At 45.6% G+C, this 21017-nt stretch overlaps 1 protein-coding gene and 1 long non-coding RNA gene across 6 annotated transcripts in view; both read left to right on the top strand.

Moving 5' to 3' along the window:
• The window catches only part of LOC127610106 (protocadherin-15-like), a 211857-nt gene that overhangs the window by 143183 nt on the left and 47657 nt on the right, over window positions 1–21017 (top strand). For all 4 annotated transcript variants that reach the window (XM_052079848.1, XM_052079846.1, XM_052079845.1 and 1 more), the window contains 4 exons: window positions 311–541; window positions 4518–4634; window positions 11650–11790; window positions 12869–12981. In XM_052079848.1, coding sequence (XP_051935808.1) covers window positions 311–541; window positions 4518–4634; window positions 11650–11790; window positions 12869–12981 — 602 coding nt within the window. The remainder of the gene's footprint in view (window positions 1–310; window positions 542–4517; window positions 4635–11649; window positions 11791–12868; window positions 12982–21017) is intronic.
• LOC127610148 (uncharacterized) lies at window positions 12995–15566 on the top strand. Of its 2 annotated transcripts, none has more exons than XR_007964753.1 (3): window positions 12995–13423; window positions 13687–13880; window positions 14144–15566. It is a non-coding gene; the product is annotated as an uncharacterized LOC127610148 (long non-coding RNA). The 2 variants fall into 2 exon arrangements; XR_007964754.1 differs by having other exon boundaries at window positions 13687–13949; window positions 14213–15566.

Here is a 21017-nt window from a genome sequence, read left to right as displayed (position 1 = left end):
TGAACAGTCAGTTGAGCGGTGTGCGCTTTCCTTTGCATGATGTGATCCCGTGCTGCGTTCCCAGCGCCGCAGGACATGTGGAGGTGTTATGTAATGTACCGCGGCCTCAGTGAGTGTCAAAAGCCCTCAAGCATATCAGTGAGTAACACTGGTTGCGAATCCCCTTGAGGGAGGAGCTCCACTATTCCATCATGCTACAGTGATGCAATATCGCCTCCGGTGGAACAAATCAGAATTGCATGTTTTTCATGTTTTCACGCAGTATCTCTTTTGGGGTTAATTCCCCCCTCCTTCGCATTATTCTCTGCAGGCTACCGATTCAGACCTCTTCTCCAACGTCACCTACCGGATCAAGTCGGAATCGGCCCGCGGGCTCTTTTCCCTGAACGCAATCACCGGAGAGTTGACAGTGCTGCAAACTCTGGACTTTGAGGATCTGGCTGCTATGGGAACGGGAGCCTCGTACACCTTCACCGTGGAAGCTGTCGACCAGGGAGGCGTCACGGCCCCGGGGCAGGCTACCGTCACGGTCCGGATCACGGTAAGAACTGACATTCATCCCTGCCGCAAGCTCTCAGAGCAGTGTCATAGATTTCAAACCAAGTCAAGTGAGGAACTCTCAACTCAACTTAATTTTATCAACAATTTTTGAAAAATAACCACACCTAAAGTTTAGGGTTGAATTAGGAGTAAATATAGCTCGAACAGTAAAACACACAATAACACTGGTCAACACATTTTGAACGGTATTTTTCTTCTGAAACACGATAAATAAAACAAAAAACAAAAAAAATCGAAATCAGTTTAATAACTTGATTAATATTTTCAGGGTCACCAGATTTGAAACATGTCTAAGCTTGTTTTAGAACGTAATGATCTTCAATCGAATCAAAACACCGATTCGTTTTCCGATTCATATCACGTGTGTCGTCGTCATCGGCAGCCATCTTGTTACCTCTGTGTCCTAGACGCATAATTTTCCTGCGGGACGCACAGTTCCAAATAATGTGTGTTTTTGTGAAATTTCTCGGTCAAAAAAAAAAAAAAAACAAACCCCTACGGTACATCCTTTTTTTTCCAGCAACGATCGCAGTCTGACAATCGCCGCCATTGTTGTTTTGATCTCGCGTTAAGTAATCTTGCGTGACGAGATTTCCGTTCTCGCGAGACGAGATTGGCGAGATTGACGAGATCGGCAGATGATTGCCAAGTTGTGTAACGTTAAAACAAGTGTTGCGAAAGTTTATTGCGGAGATATCACAGAGGAAGCAGCTAAAGTTGGATCGTTTTTTGCGATAATAAGTTGACTTTGAAAAAGCCTTGCATCATTGCTTTTTTTTTTTTAACAGAGTAAAGAGAGGAGAATTTATTAACTCAAAGACTGAACCATGGGATAAAATAAGAACCAATTTCTCAAGCAAATCTTGTATGCCTGAATTATTTAATTTTTTGCAGCATTTGTTTATAAGTAATAAACCTTTTATTAATGTATATTGTTGTTTGTGTTATTATCATATGCATATGCAATTTCAGAATTCGAAATTTGGAACTCTCTAAATGCATACTGGGGCTCATACTTTTCTGATCAGCGAGTCCCTGGGACTCGCAGGGCTCAAACTGTCAAATTATCACTGCACCGCTAATCGATATTTCGTCCATAGTGCCAGCTTTTGATGGGTGGCTTTAGAAGGTAGTCGAAGGTATTTCCTCTGTGCATTTTTTCGTCTCTCAAATGTCTCTTACAAATTCCTGGTGTTTTCCAGTGTTTGGTATGGTAATGTTCAAAAATAACACCACAAAATCTTGCATCAAAAGGGCAAGCATCCCTGCCATGAACATTTTTACTTTTGACTCAAAAATGAACAATTGAATAAAACATGCCGGAACCCGGGATGCACTTCATCTTGTTATATGACAGAAAATCATTGCGGAGAGGATATACTGTATATACTGTGTGTGTGTGTGTGTGTGTGTGTGTATATATATATATATATATATATATATATTTTAGGGCGGCCCGGTAGTCCAGTGGTTAGCACGTTGGCTTCACAGTGCAGAGGTACCGGGTTCGATTCCAGCTCCGGCCTCCCTGTGTGGAGTTTGCATGTTCTCCCCGGGTCTTCGTGGGTTTTCTCCGGGTGCTCCGGTTTCCTCCCACATTCCAAAAACATGCGTGGCAGGCTGATTGAACACTCTAAATTGTCCCTAGGTGTGAGTGTGAGTGCGAATGGTTGTTCGTCTCTGTGTGCCCTGTGATTGGCTGGCAACCGATTCAGGGTGTTTCCCGCCTACTGACCGGAGACAGCTGGGATAGGCTCCAGCACCGCCCGCAACCCTAGTGAGATCAAGCGGCTCGGAAGATGAATGAATGAATGAATAAGAATTTCTTTTGGTTCATTTGAAACAGGTATATCACATGCAACTGCTTATTCACTTGACTTTTTCTTAAACAGAAGTCTCCTGAGTGCAAATTGATTGATTTGAAACATAAAATGTATCACCATGACTTTTCAATAGTCACAAAACCTTTGACTAGAACAACAGGGAAATGAACAAGCAATACACATATCCACAACTGCAAGGATCATTTGAAATATGACGTATCAGTCAATATAAATACGGAGTGATGTCTTGTTAACTCGTGAGTGATGCCCTCTAGTGTCTAAATGCTATTACTCATTTAGTGAATGCTATTACTCATTTAGCCACTAGAGGGAAGCAGTACTCTATGAAACATCACTCACCAGTCTACGAGACCTCAGTCAATGCAACACGTGTTCCATTGCGCCCAACCTGCGGGCCAGAAGGCACTGATTTTATGACAGGGGCCGAGGGCCGGATGAAATTCGACCGCGGGCCGGATTTGGCCCCCGGGCCGGACTTTGGACATGCCTGTTCTACAAGGACAACCAAGTTGTTCTACCAGTACATTGAATTGCCTTAGTAGTGAAGACAAATGAGTCTTGCTTAGTAGGTGGGCCTTACGATGGATATCAAAGAAAACAAATAAATGCTCAAATGGCTTTTCATGAAACTGTGGTAAATCTCTGTGGAGCTCATCGGGCCGACCCGCCAAACGGCAACCTGCCGAGTGGAGTTCGTCCTTCGCCAAAGGGTCAACTTTCTTGCCGACTACACCACCGACCTACGTTAGATTGGCAAAAACAGATCAATCTGCCCTGCCGATAATCAAACCGCGGTCGGCTGTTTGAAAATACGTGCGTCTCTGTGACCGATTCCTCTTCTCGAATAATATCTCCGGAGGGCTATTTGAAGTCTCTCCCGTTTGATTTCCTCTCGTATTGTTTTGTCGTTCGCGCATTCGGAGGACGCTCTGCGGTGCAGATTGTCCTGTGTGTCCTCGGCTTCGGAATGAACTCGTTTGATCTGGAGTGCTGATCACACACACACACACATAAAAAAAACACGGGTGGTTCATTTTGTCCCGGAGAAGCCTTTATGAATCATTCATACGCAAGACTCACAGTCGCAACAATTGGAAAATAACCACAAGGTAATGCGAAAGGAAGATTAGGCCGAATGATTTATTTATTTATCTTTTCACGATTTCCATCTCACGGCTGAGATTTCAAGCTTACGAAGACACCATTTCGAATACACGGCCAAACTTTCGCACTGACCTGTTGTGCATTATTAACAAAAGGCCTGTTATTGCAAGAAGTCTCCATGCCCCCGCGGATGTGGAAATCACGATCGCCGCATCTCGACAAAGCCGCGTAGGTCGTTGCCTTTGTTGTGCTAATGCGGACTCCAACTTTGGTGCCAGCTTGTGTATTTGCCCAAGTTGTTTGGGTTTTTTTTTCCTTTTTGTAACCACAGCGCAATTTCTCTTGGTTTGAATTCAATTCTTGACACATTGGAAAAGCGGCTACGGCCTTTTGCAATTTGTAGTCTCTGGTCAATCTTGAGTTCCAAAAGCACGCAGAGATGATTTCACACGGAGGAGAAAATGAGAAACAACGAAATGTCTTTGGAGAGCCAATCGTGAGACCAAATAAGAAGAGCCTACAGCCTCCAAAATGACGTCTACAAATATCAGCAGTCCAACGTAAAGTTGCTTCAAGTGATTTTCATGCTGCGCATAACACGGCCTCGGCAAAATGAGGCAATAAAGAAGCCGTCTCCAAACTGCTAACAAAAACCCTTTGAATACGTTCCTCTCAATTGCAACATCCTGTTTTTGTGATTCCATGATTCAATTTTATTTTTGGTCTTTGTCTCTGCAATTCTTCACTCACCCCGAAAAAAAATGCACTCATTGAGAAGGCGCCACCATATCTTGGCTCTCTGCTCGCTATGTTACTTGTCTCAATGTACCGGATCTATTTTTTTATCAGGTTAGCATTATACAATTGAGAATCCGTTCTTATCGCATTTTTCTGGACTATCGAGTCCCCTGAACAAATTCCGTTCAGTTTCAACGTGGTATTTGCAGCCGTGTTTCTATCCTGCCATTAGCGATCTTCATTCATGGCGTCTCTCTCCTTCCTTTTCAGGATATGAACGACTTCTCCCCCGTCTTTAGCCAGCCCTTGTACAGAGGCATGGTGGCTCCCAACGCTGAGAAGGGGACAGTCATCACGACTGTGTTTGCAGAGGACCCTGACCCAGCGGTGAGTATATTAATTTGTAAACCTTCATGGAAAAAAATTGGATTAGCTCGAATGGAGGGAAAGACCGAAATATATTTGAACATAATCCAGATTCAAACAACGAGCCCACCTGTCCACAGCAAACAGTTGGCATCTGGTCCGTCACACCATCTATCTCTGATTGGTTGTTTTTCCTAAGGCGTTGGTGGTTTCTTAGAGAAATAAGATGAGTTGTGTTTTTAACAGATATAGTTTCGAAATGTCAGCGTTATACTGACAGTTTTAACGAATGTGATGCCGTATTTTCCACACTAAAAGGAGCACTGGATTATGAGGCGCACGTTCAATGAATGGCCTATTTTGTCTTTTTTTTCATATATTGGACGCACCGCATGATAAGCCGCAATCTACAATGCATCCACTAGATGGAGCTGCGCTGAAGGAAATGCCAACACAACACTCCACTACACTACACCCTGATTCAAATCGCGCCGATCAGATGTCAGTAAATCGTATTTAATAAAGCAGCGACACAGTTCACTTAACCAACAGCAAGTTATAGCACTGACTCGTTCACGTTGAACTCTCTTGCCGCTGCTCTATTTCCGTGTTCAACTGCCTAACTGATCGTCTTAAGTTTGAACTCTGCGTTGTAAACATGTCTCTAGCAAGGAGCTATTTTGGGGTTGACATATTACCGTAATGACCATATAGAAGACGCATCACATTTTATGGCGCGCTGTGAGCTTTTAAGAAAATGGAAGTGCGCCTTTTAGTGCGGAAAATACGGTAATTTGGGGGCTGGGGGTTGGGGGGGTGGGGGGAAATGACGAACTCTCTCTTCAATTTAGCATTCATGTTTTTGTACTTCACGGAAAGACTTCATTGCTATATTTGAAGGAAATTTCAATCACAAGTACTGTACATTGGCTCAAATGCTCAAATTTAAATGTGTTTTCCATGTTGTTCTGCTTATGATTTATTCAACAAGATACCTTACGGTTAAATGCCCAGTGAAAATTTTCAATTTGTACTATTTCCTGCAATCCCCAGCAACCATTGTGTGGAAAAGCACCGGAAATTATCCACACCTCTGCTCTCTGAGATAATCTCCCGCTCACCCCCGACCTGTATGACAAGTACTCTCGAAAATGCATTGGGCACATGTTTGAATAGTGACCACAGGCGAGCTCCACGGCGCTCGTTGACGCCGACTGTGCATTTCCTAAGTGCGGCGTCTATACAATGTGGAACAAAGCCAGCAACCCACGTGTGCTTTTTTTTTTTTTCTTCCATGAACACATCTGAAAGAACGGCTCGGTGAGGTTTCGCTTCCTCACGACACGTTGCTCTTTCAACATCAGACGTTCTCATTTGTTCGCTTGTTTCACGCCAAGCACTTCAAAGTTCCTGCAAGCCTGCACGCTTTCATTTGTGTGTTCCGCAGGCCCCCCCCCCCCCCCCCCCCTCCTGCCTTACCCCCCCATGTACGCACGCATCTCCATTCTTCCTCACCGGCTCGGCTTTGACTTGCATGAGTCACCACCAGCCGTTAGCCCCTGACGGTGTCACACTTCAGAAAATATACATGCTTTGCAGGGGTGGGGGAGGGGGGGGGGGTTCACACTTTGGTGTCTGTGGAGTTTCTCCCAAGAGTGGAGCAATAATGACTTTGGTCTATTTTCTTCTGGAATCCATCAGTCACGAAGCGCAAGTTTCACCGTGGCAGCCGAGAAGATGTCTGCCGCGCGTCGGTAACAAAACATTGTGATGAAAAACATTGAGTTTGAGCGAATGTTGTTTGTCACTCATTACAACTCAATTTTTTATTTGACACTCCCTTCATACTCAGTGACTCATCGTCGTTGTTCGGGAATCATGAAAGGACACTCACAAGGTTGTTTCCGTCAGTCTGGGGAGTCCCAACTTCCATTTCTTTTAATTATCAGCAGCCGTTCATGCTTGTGGGTTCTCACAAAGTTGGATTTGCACCTTGACCCCGGGGCAGTCCCAACTGAGGGTGCTAATGTAGCTCACATAATCACTGTGACTCATTCAACCGCTGTAGCACCTTGGATGTTTTTTTTATTTTATTTTTGGGTCACTCTTGATGTTTGACCCCACGACCCATTTTCCATATCGCTTATTACGATGCGAGTCTTGTGGTAGCTCACAGACTTCCACATAGCGAAACGCGGGGTGGCACATTTAAACTGTCATGCAAGGTTCGGAGTGACGAAGAATTGACACACTTGCTGATGATAGCTTGAAGTTTCATTTTTCATAGCCATTTCCAAGGTCATTAAAAATGAAGATGACCTTTTTAGGGGCTTGTATATCAAAATATTGGTGCCTCATTACACCTGGTCCCCATTGAAATGCATGAAAATCCATTCCAGCCTTCACAAAAAGGTCCTACAAATTTATAGCGTGGTTTCAAACAGTGAAATATAATAAAAGATACGATCATACGGTAATTAGCAGAAAAGTTGAGCACTGAATAATTTGTGCATCGTGATTCAGCTATGCCTTGTGATGTGGGCGATTTTGCCACGTGGGGACATTGTAATACAGTCGTGCAGACACAAATGAAGAAGACTCTCCCGTAAATGACTTGGTACACTGCATTATTTGTAAGCGTTTTTCACAGAGGATAAAGAAAATATGCCTGTTTGTTTGTCTGTTTACATGTGTTGATGCGCCGTTTGTGTTTAGATCCCTTGCTGAAAGCGTTTTGACTCTGCTACGAGTGATGCTATTTGTTAGCAGTTTGCTTTATGTATTTGCACGAAGCTCGCAGAGGTCAAAGTTATACTCGCGCTGTATTCTATCTCCGCTTGGAGGAGTAACGATGAATCCCACTTGAGTTTGAGGCAGGACGCATCACGCTGCAATATGATTGCCTGTTGTCATCCAGGCGGCAAGTATGAATTGTCTTTTATACTGTTCCCGCGTGGCCACGGCGCACCTTCCAGAATGAGCAGCAAAATCTGCATTGAATTGAATGAGATGGAGTAACATTTATGCGATATTTTACTTATGTCGGTATAATATCGAGCGCTATTTTTCTCCTCTTTGGGAAGTTGGAACGGATTAATTCGATTTCCATTTATTTCAATGGGGAAGGATGATTTGAGTGTTTGCATGGTCAAGAAACCAAACATCTAAAGGCACCAGTGTGCATTTCTCACTTCGGAGCAGGTTTTCTTTTATTTTTTTTGCGGAATTCACCTGACTCCACAGGCTCTATGTTAAATTCGAATCCTCTTTCCACTTGCCTCTGCCCAAGGCATATGACTCTAAAACAACCTTTTCAAAACCTCCTTCGATATGAGAACACAACCCCCAGCATGTCGATGTGGTCGGCATACGTGAACGAATGAGCCTGTGACGCAAGCGGGGCTTTGACTGACACACCAATTCGATTTCCTAACAGGAGTGGACTAACCCAGTCTCTTATTGACCTGGGGCTCAAAGCATTTTAGTGATAGAGTGCCCGTCAAAGGCTAATACAATATGTATCACAGCCAGACGGTGTACTACGTCTCTGTCAAAAGTTCTGAACAGTTTGGACCATCCCTGTTAGCTTTGTGGGCAGACCGATATCTATTCAGTTTACACCTCGGGAGAAATGATGCCAGTGATGTCTAAAGGACTGTGTTTTCATCTAGTGCTCCATCACTCTGAATGTGATTACCATGGAGACAAATGCTCCTGAATGCATGATTCCTGCTGGCTAAGTTTGAAAGGTCTGTTATTGATGACTGGGGGGGGGGGGAGACATTGCGGGAGAAAATATACTCTTACTGTTTGGTCGAGAGCCGCCTATCTTTTCATAAAATGCATGTTTAATAAGATGGAGTGGGGTGGAAGTAAATTGGGTTATTTAGCGCTTAACATTTAATTTCCCTCCCTCACTTACTGTAGATGTGAAGCCATCACAGATGCGCTTCTTGAGTACCCAACAGCCATGAATTTTATTTCCGCCATGGTAATAGAATAATGTGTCCACTGTGAAGCATTAAAAAAACAAATTAAGGAAAGGATGTAGTGTATAATACTTGTTTGTTGTTGTTCAACTTTTTAAATATTTCGAAAGTACTTTTTGCTGGAGCTACTTATATCTAATAAATGTTCCCTTTGCAATAGCCATACATACACCAGCAGTCGAAGGGGGGAGGGGTGAGCAGCTTTTTAAATTTTTGCATTAGACGGGATCAACCCGTCCAAAGAAGCAAATTTTCACAGGGCAGTAAAATGTGTGCTTAAAAAACAAACAAACATGTTTTTGTTTGATACTTGGCACGGTGCTTGACTGGTTAGCACATCCGCCTCACAGTGCAGATGTCATGGGTTCAATTCCGGGCCCTGGCCTTCCTGTGTGCAGTTTGCATGTTATTGTGAGTGCGATTTGTTGTTTGTTTATGTGTGCCCTGCGATTGGCTGGTGACCAGTTTGGGGTTAAAAATGTGTTATTTTTCTTGCATGGAAAGCTCCACGGGCTTGGGAAATGATTTTGAGGTCCATCATTCTTGATGACAAGTAAGAATGATGCCTCAAATCAGGTGTAAATAGAAAAATCATTATCCCAACCGGAAACCAAGACAGGAGCACTTTATGAGTGATTGATAAGGGATATCACTAAGCGACCAATCTGCTGAGCGATGGCTTTTTTTAATCCAAGAGACATCCGGACACATTGGCACATCTACAACTTCTATCAATATGACGGATGTGACTTTGTAAACAGATAAATATGTGGTTCGAAAAATACCCTTTTAAAGTGGTTTTATCAGTACTAGCTGTGAAAATTGGCCATTTGTATCAGGGGAATAATTTGATGATTGTAAGTTAATGTAAAAAATAGAACAATTATGTTTAGATCTCCAGCAAATAGTCAGACTAGGCGACGGTGATGCTAGCAAATAGTCTGACTATGCTACAGTGATGCTAGCTTGCCCGTTCCTGTGAGTCAGCTAACTGACTAGCTTCAGATAATGATTCCCCCTGTTCGCCGACCTCAAACGTGGACATAAAACTACCTGGATCACTCCCTTTTATGGTAAATAAACTGTGAACTCAACTGGCACTAGTTTTTATGAAGATTCAGAGACATCATCTAGGCTTCTGGAGCATTGTTATGCTAGTTGATAACTAGTTATGCTAATCTGATTACATTTTGTGGTAGCGGTATTTACAAACTGTTTAACATATGTTTTATATAAAACAGTTTTTGCAGCGTAGCCGTACTATAAATGGAAAAATGTACTGCATTGTAAATGTTAATGTGAAAATTTGAAATGTTCTTTCAGTGATCTTCGCTCGCTTTTCTGTCTGCTAACCAACCATTTTACAATGAAGTCATGACAAATTAACGGACAAATACCAGCAAAATATTTGGCCGATTTAGACGAATATTTAGGATTTTTTTTTTTTATGTAGTGTTAGTCATAAGAATTAAAGGACTAAATGTAATGTCATGGAAATTACAGTGATGCTTTAGACTATACTGAGATGAGCACTCCAGCAACTGGTCTGACTCTGCAACATGGATTTCGTGAGCTAATACGCGTGCTGAAGCCAATGATTTGCATTATTTATTGATGACATGTAATCAGAAAGCAAACAATAAAATATTGAGTTGATGAGATTACTCTGGCCGGTATATCATGTGTACATAATGCTAATTTGACCAAAGCGGCGGCCATTATGATGGTTATACGAGACAGTGCAAACATTATTCTTGAGTTTTATTGTTGATCCACTCTGACAATCTTTTCCATTGTCCTGCAAATCCCCCTTGAGAAGGTCTCCTATCCCCATAAAAACAAGTGTGTAAAAAGAGCCCCCTCAGGGACATGGTCATGCTCTATCTGTTGTCAATGTCGTCTCCAGGCTGGCCATTCCTCTAGGCAACAGATCTTATCGAAAGGGGGGTGGGGGTGGGAGGGAGTCCATTATTAAAAGATCAGTTCTGTCCTTACGCAGGAAAGTAGTCTACGGAAAACTATGAAGATGATCTGCAATTGGGAAGTGTGTTTAATCTTAATCCAAGTGTCACCGTTAACGCTCGGCGCCGACTAATTATTAATGCGAGTGATTTATTACGGAGACTGTAGGGATGAATTTATCGGTACTAAAAAATGTTTCCCACTTTTTCAATAACATTGAACTCAAGAACTCTGAATTCATCAATAACATTTGATTTATACAAGGAAGTGCAATCAAGGGCTGACGGTTAAGAGCAATGAGATGGGGAAACCTTTATACAATTCATCATTCCGTGTCTTCCTTTATTTGTTTATGATTATAATTTTTTAAGCATATTCAGCAAAAGTGTTTCAAAATTTGCAAATAATCCAATAATCCCTTCATATTTTTGTACTGAACAGCCAGAACATGTACCTCCAGTTAGCAACAGTGGCTTGACCTCAGAATTTGCTGTTTATATATTTTGGGGTCAAATTCCGAATTTTAAACTAATTGAACTACAGGTTCCACTGTACAAAGATAAAATGAAGACCACCTTTTCTCTTATTCAACCTTCTGAATATCCAATTTTGGTGGAACCTGTGTTCTACCTGTGTGGTCCAACATTCATTCATTCATTCATCTTCCTAACCGCTTGATCCTCACTAGGGTAGCGGGGGGTGCTGGAGCCTATCCCAGCTGTCTCCGGGCAGTAGGCGGGGGACACCCCGAATCGGTTGCCAGCCAATCGCAGGGCACACAGAGACGAACAACCATCCACATCCACACTCACACCTAGGGACAATTTAGAGTGTTCAATCAGCCTGCCACGCATGTTTTTTGGAATGTTGGAGGAAACCGGAGCACCCGGAGAAAACCCACGCAGACCCGGGGAGAACATGCAAACTCCACACAGGGAGGCCGGAGCTGGAATCGAACCCGGTACCTCTGCACTGTGAAGCCAACGTGCTAACCGTGTGGTCCAACAGTTGCTTTGTTTTCGAGGGCTCCGGCAACATTTTGTGACCTCCCATAATCTCCTTTTTCTGATTTTTGTGCGTTTCAGGGCACTCCAGCCAGTTTTGTGCGCTACAGAGTAGACCAAGACAAGTCGCCGTATAGCGGTAGCATCTTTGATGTGGAAGAAGTGACCGGAAGGATTGTCACCAAGGTCAACCTCAATGAGGAACCCAGCCTTACCTTTAAAGTGAGTAGAGGCGACAGCATTTATACAAGACAAGATTTATTACAAGACTGATGGATGGACAGATGAAGTGACGTTATTGTGATTGAAATTTGTTGCCATTGTCGCGAAGAAATGACATGACAATGCAGACCAACTTCTCTCCAAATATCCAAAGGTAATTTCTGTCGACAGACAGAACCCGCACTAACTCCGCAGTGAGAAGTGGATCTAAAATATCCAAAGGGAGAACAAAATCCAGAAAAATCCAACCTGTCAGGGATCCTTTCGGCTTTCTTGTGGACTACAACTTGGTCCACAGAACACCACGTTGAAAACTATTACCCGTGTCGAGAAAAAATATTTTTCCCAAATTGCCAGTTACACTACTGAGATGTCCAAAAAAAGTGGGTTTTTTTTTTCCCCAAAACAGTTAGCACATTTGCAGTCAGTCGGCAAGTTGACCATTTTTGAATGTCAGGCTCTTTAACCCTTTCAGAGACAGCGGTTACTAGAGTTGAAATGTTTAATCTTAATGTCACAGTTGTGCATCATCCACTACAATGAAAACCTTTTGTTGTGTCGCCATCCACTGCCATTATATTTTTTTTCCCATGCCGAAAGACAAACAAAAAAATTCTGATGTAGGTTATCATTATTTTTAGTTCATGGCACATCCGGCCGGCACTTTGAAAATGTGGCAATTAGTGGGTCACAAGCCGTGAACCTCACCATGAACGCACGTCACTGCTACATAGTGATGATCCGATCGAGTTTTTGGACCGGCGCTACCTCTTTATTGGATATCATTTTATCCTGGCATCCACAAGCAGGGATTGAACACTCGCAGCTTGTTATATCAGGCCATCATCACAAGGTGACTTGGCCTGTTTATTTGGTATTTTTAAAGATGTTTTTTTTTTAAAGAGAGAAGCAGGCACTCTCAGGATACATGGTTGTAATGAGACACCGGCTCATTACAACTCAGACACTGCGTTGCGACAAAAATGTTCCCACTCCTTCATGTGCTTGTAAAACGAATGATGGTGGCTGTTGTAAACAGCGTGTAATATCTGACCACTGTGTGTGTGCGTGCGTGCAGTTGTTTGTCATCGCCTTTGACGACGGCGAACCGGTGAAGACGAATAGCACCTTGGTGGAGATCACCGTCCTTCAGCCCTCGCGCATTCCCATCTTCACGCAGGAGGAGTACAGGTGGGTGCGCGTTTGTTATGATAGTTGGACGTGCTGAAAATCATAATCGCCTGCTTCAATTTGCGGTTAACAGCTGCTTGCTATTTAGGTGGTTCATAAAAGTCTCTTTTGAATTTGAGGAATTTATTACAAAGGCAAGTTGTTTTATTGTAATCAGTGGTTGGTGAGTTGTTGGGTGCTGCAGCTGCTATCCCAGCTTTTTTCGGCTAGTAGGCTGGTGACACCCTGAACCGGTTGCCAGCCAATCGTAGGGCACACAGAGACTAACAACCATCCGTGCTCACCCTCACACCTAAGGGACAATTCGGAGAGTTCAATCAGCATGCCATGCAATGAGGGAGGAAACCGGAATACCCGGAGAAAAGCCACGCAGGTGAATATAGAAACCCCACACACAGGGAGGCCCGAGCTGGAATTGAACCCGCTACCCCTGCACTGTGAGGTCGACGCGCTAACCACTAGACCACCGGGCCGCCTGTTCAAGATCCATCATCTTTAATATAACCAATCGTAGGGCACACGGAGACTAACAACCATCCGTGCTCACCCTCACACCTAAGGGACAATTCGGAGAGTTCAATCAGCATGCCATGCAATGAGGGAGGAAACCCGAATACCCGGAGAAAAGCCACGCAGGTGAATATAGAAACCCCACACACAGGGAGGCCCGAGCTGGAATTGAACCCGCTACCCCTGCACTTTGAGGTTGACGCGCTAACCACTAGACCACCGGGCCGCCTGTTCAATATCCATTATCTTTAATATAACCAATCGTAGGGCACACAGAGACTAACAACCATCCGTGCTCACCCTCACACCTAAGGGACAATTCGGAGAGTTCAATCAGCATGCCATGCAATGAGGGAGGAAACCGGAATACCCGGAGAAAAGCCACCCAGGTGAATATACAAACTCCACACACGGGGAGGCCCGAGCTGGAATTGAACCCGCTACCCCTGCACTGTGAGGTCGACGCGCTAACCACTAGACCACCGGGCCGCCTGTTCAATATCCATCATCTTTAATATAACCAATCGTAGGGCACACGGAGACTAACAACCATCCGTGCTCACCCTCACACCTAAGGGACAATTCGGAGAGTTCAATCGGCATGTCATGCAATGAAGGAGGAAACCGGAATACCCGGAGAAAAGCCACCCAGGTGAATATACAAACTCCACACACAGGGAGGCCCGAGCTGGAATTGAACCCTCTACCCCTGCACTGTGAGGTCGACGCGCTAACCACTAGACCACCGGGCCGCCTGTTCAATATCCATTATCTTTAATATAACCCCATAGAAAGAAGTCGAAAGGAGTGATATCTGCTAAACGCGGGTGGCAAGGAATTGGCCCGTCCCTCCCAACACACCGGTCTGAAAATGGTCCTTGTTCCATTTCACAATAAACTGGTCCACGGCGCAGAAATAACGGTGAGAACCTGACTTGCTTTTATTGATCAATATTATTATAAAGAGGCTTTTTTGGCAGGTTTAAGCATCGACACACTATAACTGTCAGAAAGGTCAAAACTTCTCTTTATTTCTCTGGGATGCTGAAGGGGGACTGCCACGCAAGGCGGCGCGCGTCCAAGCGCGGTCCGACAAAAGGCTGATGTTGCAGTGACTCAGGAGGGAGTGCGCACGATGATTTATAATTAATCTCCGCATAGATTATTAACACTCCATCTGAAGCGGCTTTGAAGCACTCGCCGGTTATGTGCCGGCGCCGCGTAATGTGCCGCGTCGCATACTCGCAGTCGGCACCTGTCTGAGGCGATTCCCAGTCGGCCGAGGCACCGGAGGACTGACGGCTAAAGTTGGCTCCGGCAGGGCTTAATGGGAGAGCTCGTTTTTAAGTGGATTGATTTTCGAGCTTGGCGTGTCACTCAGCGTAGGCAGACGAGCCGCCGTAACTGAATTTGACGTGTTATTAATTCTCGGATAGGCAGGATGAGGCATGACACAGCTGTCGACACAATGACGGAGTTGTGAGCGTCTGTGCGCAAATATGCCCATCCGGCATTGTTTGGTGGATTTTCTCTACGGTTACCGGTCCCAACATGAGGTTACACCCGCATGCTCGAATGACATATCCTACATGAGAGCTGTACCTCCCCCACCATCTGCCTTGACTATAAAATGCTCGGCTACGGATGCTTCGTGCTTCTCCGAAGTCAGCGCTTGACAAGCATCGCTGCGGTTAATCGCTTTTCCATTCATAGGAAAGGCGAAAGGTAAAAAAAAAAAGTATGAGATATTATATCGTTACATGTTGGAGCACAGGCGGCCCGGCAGTCCAGTGATTAGCACGTCGGCTTCACAGTGCAGAGGCACCGGGTTCGATTCCAGCTCCGGCCTCCCTGTGTGGAGTTTGCATGTTCCCCCGGGCCTGCGTGGGTTTTCTCCGGGTGCTCCGGTTTCCTCCCACATTCCAAAAACATGCGTGGCAGGCTGATTGAACGCTCTAAATTGTCCCTAGGTGTGAGTGTGAGCGTGGATGGTTGTTCGTCTGTGTGTGCCCTGTGATTGGCTGGCAACCGATTCAGGGTGTCCCCCGCCTACTGCCCGAAGACAGCTGGGATAGGCTCCAACTCCCCCCGCGACCCTAGTGAGGATCAAGCGGCTCGGAAGATGAATGAATGAATGAATGTTGGAGCACAGGCGGCCCGGTAGTCCAGTGGTTAGCACGTCGGCTTCACAGTGCAGAGGTACCGGGTTCGATTCCAGCTCCGGCCTCCCTGTGTGGAGTTTGCATGTTCCCCCGGGCCTGCGTGGGTTTTCTCCGGGTGCTCCGGTTTCCTCCCACATTCCAAAAACATGCGTGGCAGGCTGATTGAACGCTCTAAATTGTCCCTAGGTGTGAGTGTGAGCGTGGATGGTTGTTCGTCTGTGTGTGCCCTGTGATTGGCTGGCAACCGATTCAGGGTGTCCCCCGCCTACTGCCCGAAGACAGCTGGGATAGGCTCCAACTCCCCCCGCGACCCTAGTGAGGATCAAGCGGCTCGGAAGATGAATGAATGAATGAATGTTGGAGCACAGGCGGCCCGGTAGTCCAGTGGTTAGCACGTCGGCTTCACAGTGCAGAGGTACCGGGTTCGATTCCAGCTCCGGCCTCCCTGTGTGCAGTTTGCAGGTTCTCCGCGGGCCTGCGTGGGTTTTCTCCGGGTGCTCCGGTTTCCTCCCACATTACAAAAATATGCATGGCAGGCTGATTGAACACTCTAAATTGTCCCTACGTGTGAGTGTGAGCGTGGATGGTTGTTCGTCTCTGTGTGCCCTGTGATTGGCTGGCAACCGATTCAGGGTGTCCCCCGCCTACTGCCCGAAGACAGCTGGGATAGGCTCCAGCTCCCCCCGCGACCCTAGTGAGGATCAAGCGGCTCGGAAGATGAATGAATGAATGAATGTTGGAGCACAGGCGGCCCGGTAGTCCAGTGGTTAGCACGTCGGCTTCACAGTGCAGAGGTACCGGGTTCGATTCCAGCTCCGGCCTCCCTGTGTGGAGTTTGCATGTTCTCCCCGGGCCTGCCTGGGTTTTCTCCGGGTGCTCCGGTTTCCTCCCACATTCCAAGAAACATGCGTGGCAGGCTGATTGAACACTCTAAAATTGTCCCTAGGTGTGAGTGTGAGTTAGAATGGTTGTTAGTTTCTGTGTGCCCTGCGATTGGCTGGCAACCGATTCAGGGTGTCCCCCGCCTACTGCCCGAAGACAGCTGGGATAGGCTCCAGCTCCCCCCGCGACCCTAGTGAGGATCAAGTTGCTCGGAAGATGAATGAATGAATGAATGTTGGAGCACTTCCACAATAACACCGAGGCGGGCAAAGATTTTTTTTCTTTTAATCGATGAAAGAGGGAGAAGTTTGCGGTTCACATTTGTGCTACTGGAGTTGCTGCCACCGACGGCGTCTCTAAATCCCAACGCCAGCCCCACTTCCCCGACGCCGCTCAGTTTTATTCGTCCATCGATGGAGCAGCACAATGCACAGCTGGCCTGATCATTGATCGACACTTTGAAAAAGCTACGGTCGCCCGACCCTCAAAGAAGGTCGGGACCGGAAGCTCGCTTGTCCGCGGGGGGCCGCCGTCGGCTTCAAAACGGTGCAGAGTGGGCCGCAAGCAGCTGGCAGCGACTGCAAATGATGAGCCGTGAAAAGCGTTAAAGGCCAGGTGCTGGAGCTTTTCTCCTGCCTGACCGCCGTCTCTCCTGCTGAGGGTGTCTAATCTGCTCGCTCTTTTAAACCGAGAGCCGGCTCACCCCGCAGCCGGGCGATTTCCCCCCCCCCACCCCCCACCCCTTCCCAGAGAGAACAAGCCGCGATCACAAATCACGGTGTAAATGTCCAGAGACGCTCACGTCTGTCACCACGCAATGCAGTAAGTTATATGAGCAATCGGGTAAGTTATGCCTGCAGCTCGGGGTTGGCGGGGGTTGGGGGGGGGGGGGGCCACACAATCAAAACGGCTCTGCTGGGTTTTGGCCGGCTTAATGATTTCTGCCCGGGCTTTATGGTCGCTCCCGTCCATCTGTCAGAGGGAAATGAGAGGGCCTCCTAGTCGTTGTTAGCTACAATAAATGCCTCCAACCGCTGTTTATGCTGCAGTGGCACACCTGCCATTTGTCGCGGAGCTTTTGAGATCATCGCAGCGTGAGCTGTTTATGTAAGCGGCTCGTAAAAGAGAGTGCGATAAAGTGGAATGTATAGCTGTTATGTCATTTTTTTTAGGGGATAAAAAGGGGCTTGTTTGGGATAAATGGTTCAAATTGGTTTGCTTGTATAAATGCACTCATACAAATAAAACAATGTCCTCCGCGGTGACACCAAGCGGATCAATACATCTTTTTTAAAATCCGTAATTAGAACAATAATCATTATCATTCATCAATTTACCGGTCGATCTATGTTCCAACCCTCATCTATGGTCACGAGCTATGGGTCGTGACCGAAAGAACGAGATCCCGGATACAAGCGGCCGAAATGAGTTTTCTCCGCAGGGTGTCCGGGCTCTCCCTTAGAGATAAGGTGAGAAGCTCGGTCATCCGGGAGGGGCTCAGAGTCGAGCCGCTTCTCCTCCACATCGAGAGGAGCCAGATGAGGTGGCTTGGGCATCTGATTCGGATGCCTCCTGAGCGCCTCCCCGGTGAGGTGTTCCGGTCATGTCCCACCGGGAGGAGACCCCGAGGAAGACCCAGGACACGCTGGAGAGACTATGTCACCCAGCTTGCCTGGGAACGACTCGGGATCCCCCGGGGAGAGCTGGACGAAGTAGCTAGGGAGAGGGAAGTCTGGGCTTCCCTGCTAAAGCTGTTGCCCCCGCGACCCGGCCCCGGATAAGCGGTAGATGATGGATGGATGGATGGATGGATCATTATCATCCTACAGAAGCACTACGACATGTTCTTGTCAATAATATTCCTTCTTATCCTCTTTCTCGTTCACTTCCTCTGGTCCATGTGTGGTCCACACCGCTTCAACAAACAAACTTGTCACCATTTGAAGAGGCGGACTAACCAATTATGACTTTGAAGACATCCGTGATGCGAACATACACCTTAATGGCACCTTTTTTTGTTTTTGTTTTTTTGTTTTGTCCTAATTTTTGTCCAGTTCTGTTTCCAATTTGTTGGGGGGGAAAAAAACAACCCTCTGTTGTACCGAAATTCAAAAGCAATAATCTAATTGTCATTGATCAATATTTGTTTCTGGCGACCTCACAGTGCAGAGGTACCCGGTTCTATTCCAGCTCTGTGCAATGATGACATTTACTCATCATATAGTGTCGCATTTTGACTTTTGGCCGCTCCTTTCCTCTCAGCGAGGAAACTCCCACACCGCCGTTGTCTTATTAAGCCGTCTGTCGCAACCGTGTTGATCGACATCTACGCGGCCTGCGGGGAGGCGATGAGTGATGGATTTTTTTTTTTTAATTTCTTCTTTTGAGTTCATTGGCGGGATTTACTTTTCAGCGCGTTACCTCATTCCATCTCGTGGCGTGGCGTTGGAATCTGGTTGCAAACCTCATCATCATTGTTAATCACCACTGCCAATGACATGGTTCCAGTGGCTGGATTGTAAAGTAATTGTTGGCTGAAAGTTTTGCGTGGCGGGAGGATGTCAACTTTGGGGAGGCTTGGGGAGGTTTCTTTCTTTCTTTTTTTTTTCACAAGAATTATCTACTGTATAATAATAAAACTGTTGTCCAGAGGGGGGGAAAAAACAACAGCATCCACGATGGCACAAGCCATTAAAAAAAGGGGGAAAAAAAACATAGTTTTTGGAGGTTTGGAAAGTTTTCCAAATTCTTGAACATGTTCAAGACCAAAATGCTTATGAAAGGCCCCAAAAGTCATTTTTAAACTGCCTGCCAAAGTTACGACCGTTCAGCCTTTTTTTTTTTTTTTTTCTCCCGGCTTACTGATAGAGTAGACGGCACTCCCACCGAGTAGGGAGTGAACAACATCATCCCGCCGATACTAAACTTTTATGAGGGCAGCCTCAACACCGCAAGACAAGCGTGACGATCGATGCCTGTGTCATGATTTAATCAAAATTTATAGTAACACTCCGCAAATTTCTATCCTGATTTATATGGCAGTTTGCTTTCAGACCAGGTCAGAGTTGAAAACCCAAGTACGCCGATACCAAGTACTGATACTTGATAATGTTATTGTTCTTTATAATTCTGATGAAACTATGTTTTGATTAAAAAAATAAATAAATTAGTTAAATTAGAATAAGTACCCCCCTCCACAAAGTTTTCCTGATTAAAAAAAAAATAAATAAAAATCAAATTATTGTTTTACAGGCCTGTAGTTTGTAACAATGCTTTCAAAGAACCATCCTATGCACTTTATTTTTAACCATCTCAAAGCGCGTCTTCCTAAAAGATCTCCGATATTCCATTGCGAAAATACACAAAGGATACAGAACACTTATCATCCACCAATGTCATTTCACTCGAAATATGTTGTTTTGTTTCTCCGTCTTTTGCGGCTGCTGAGGATAGCTTTTGTTGCCATGACGACCAGGGGGGGTCGAGCGAGAAGCGTTTCGACAAAGCCCGGGGGCTACCGAGTGATGCCAATTTAGTGACTTACGGACCCGTCTTGCGACTATATTCCCCCCCCCCCCCCTCACCCCCCACCGCCCCAAAAGAATAGGACATTAAGGTGGTGCAATTACAGGCGCTATCAGCGGCCGCAGTTCCTTCTTTGTGCATCCGGTCCTGAGTCACCGCCGTGCGTCCAGACTGCAAAATGAACGACGTCTTCGCAAAGCCACCACGGGCCACTTTCAGCAGATGGCTTAAAATGAACCATTAAATTTAATTTAGCAGGGTGGAAGTGCAAGACCGATTGTTCAAAGACACGTTTTTTTTTTTTTTTTTGAAAAATGAGGATTTATTTGCCTGTTTAATTTCACACTTGATGCATGGGCGGGCTCTCCATAGACCCGATTCTTTTACATCCCAGCCATTCATTCAAGCCAATTTACAAGCAGTTCTTTTTAATTTCTTCAGTCTGACACGAGCCATATGTGACAACGGGGCCGTAGCCATCATTTAAGAAACGAGGGGGTGCATTATTTTGCGGGAGTCAAGCAACTTTTATGAGCAAATTACAATTTTTCTTGCATCTTCTCTGCGGAGGCCAAATAACAAAATAAAACTGTCAAACCTCGGCGGCCTTAAAACACAATGACAGTCAAGCGTACGAGGCAGATAATTAAATGCCCAGTGGCAACACCGAACGCATAAATTCTGTGAAAGCCATTTGCATCATTTTATGAAGTCAAAATCCTCCCAATTTCTGCCGCTCAAATGTGCACAATTTCTGATTTGCTTTTTTAGACCGAACACTTATTTTTTTCAACAAAAGCAACATAGAAAACATGCCTTTTTAATTAAAAATGTATTCCAATAAAAATGAATCGGTGGGATTTGTGGGCTTTTGTTACCAGAGGGGCGGCCCGGTAGTCCAGTGGTTAGCACGTCGGCTTCACAGTGCAGAGGTACCGGGTTCGATTCCAGCTCCGG

The sequence above is a fragment of the Hippocampus zosterae genome, chromosome 11 (genome assembly GCF_025434085.1).
Source record: "Hippocampus zosterae strain Florida chromosome 11, ASM2543408v3, whole genome shotgun sequence".
NCBI classification, from domain to species: Eukaryota; Metazoa; Chordata; class Actinopteri; order Syngnathiformes; family Syngnathidae; genus Hippocampus; species Hippocampus zosterae.
Note: the sequence above shows the minus strand (reverse complement) of the source record. Positions and strands in the feature narration are given on the sequence as shown.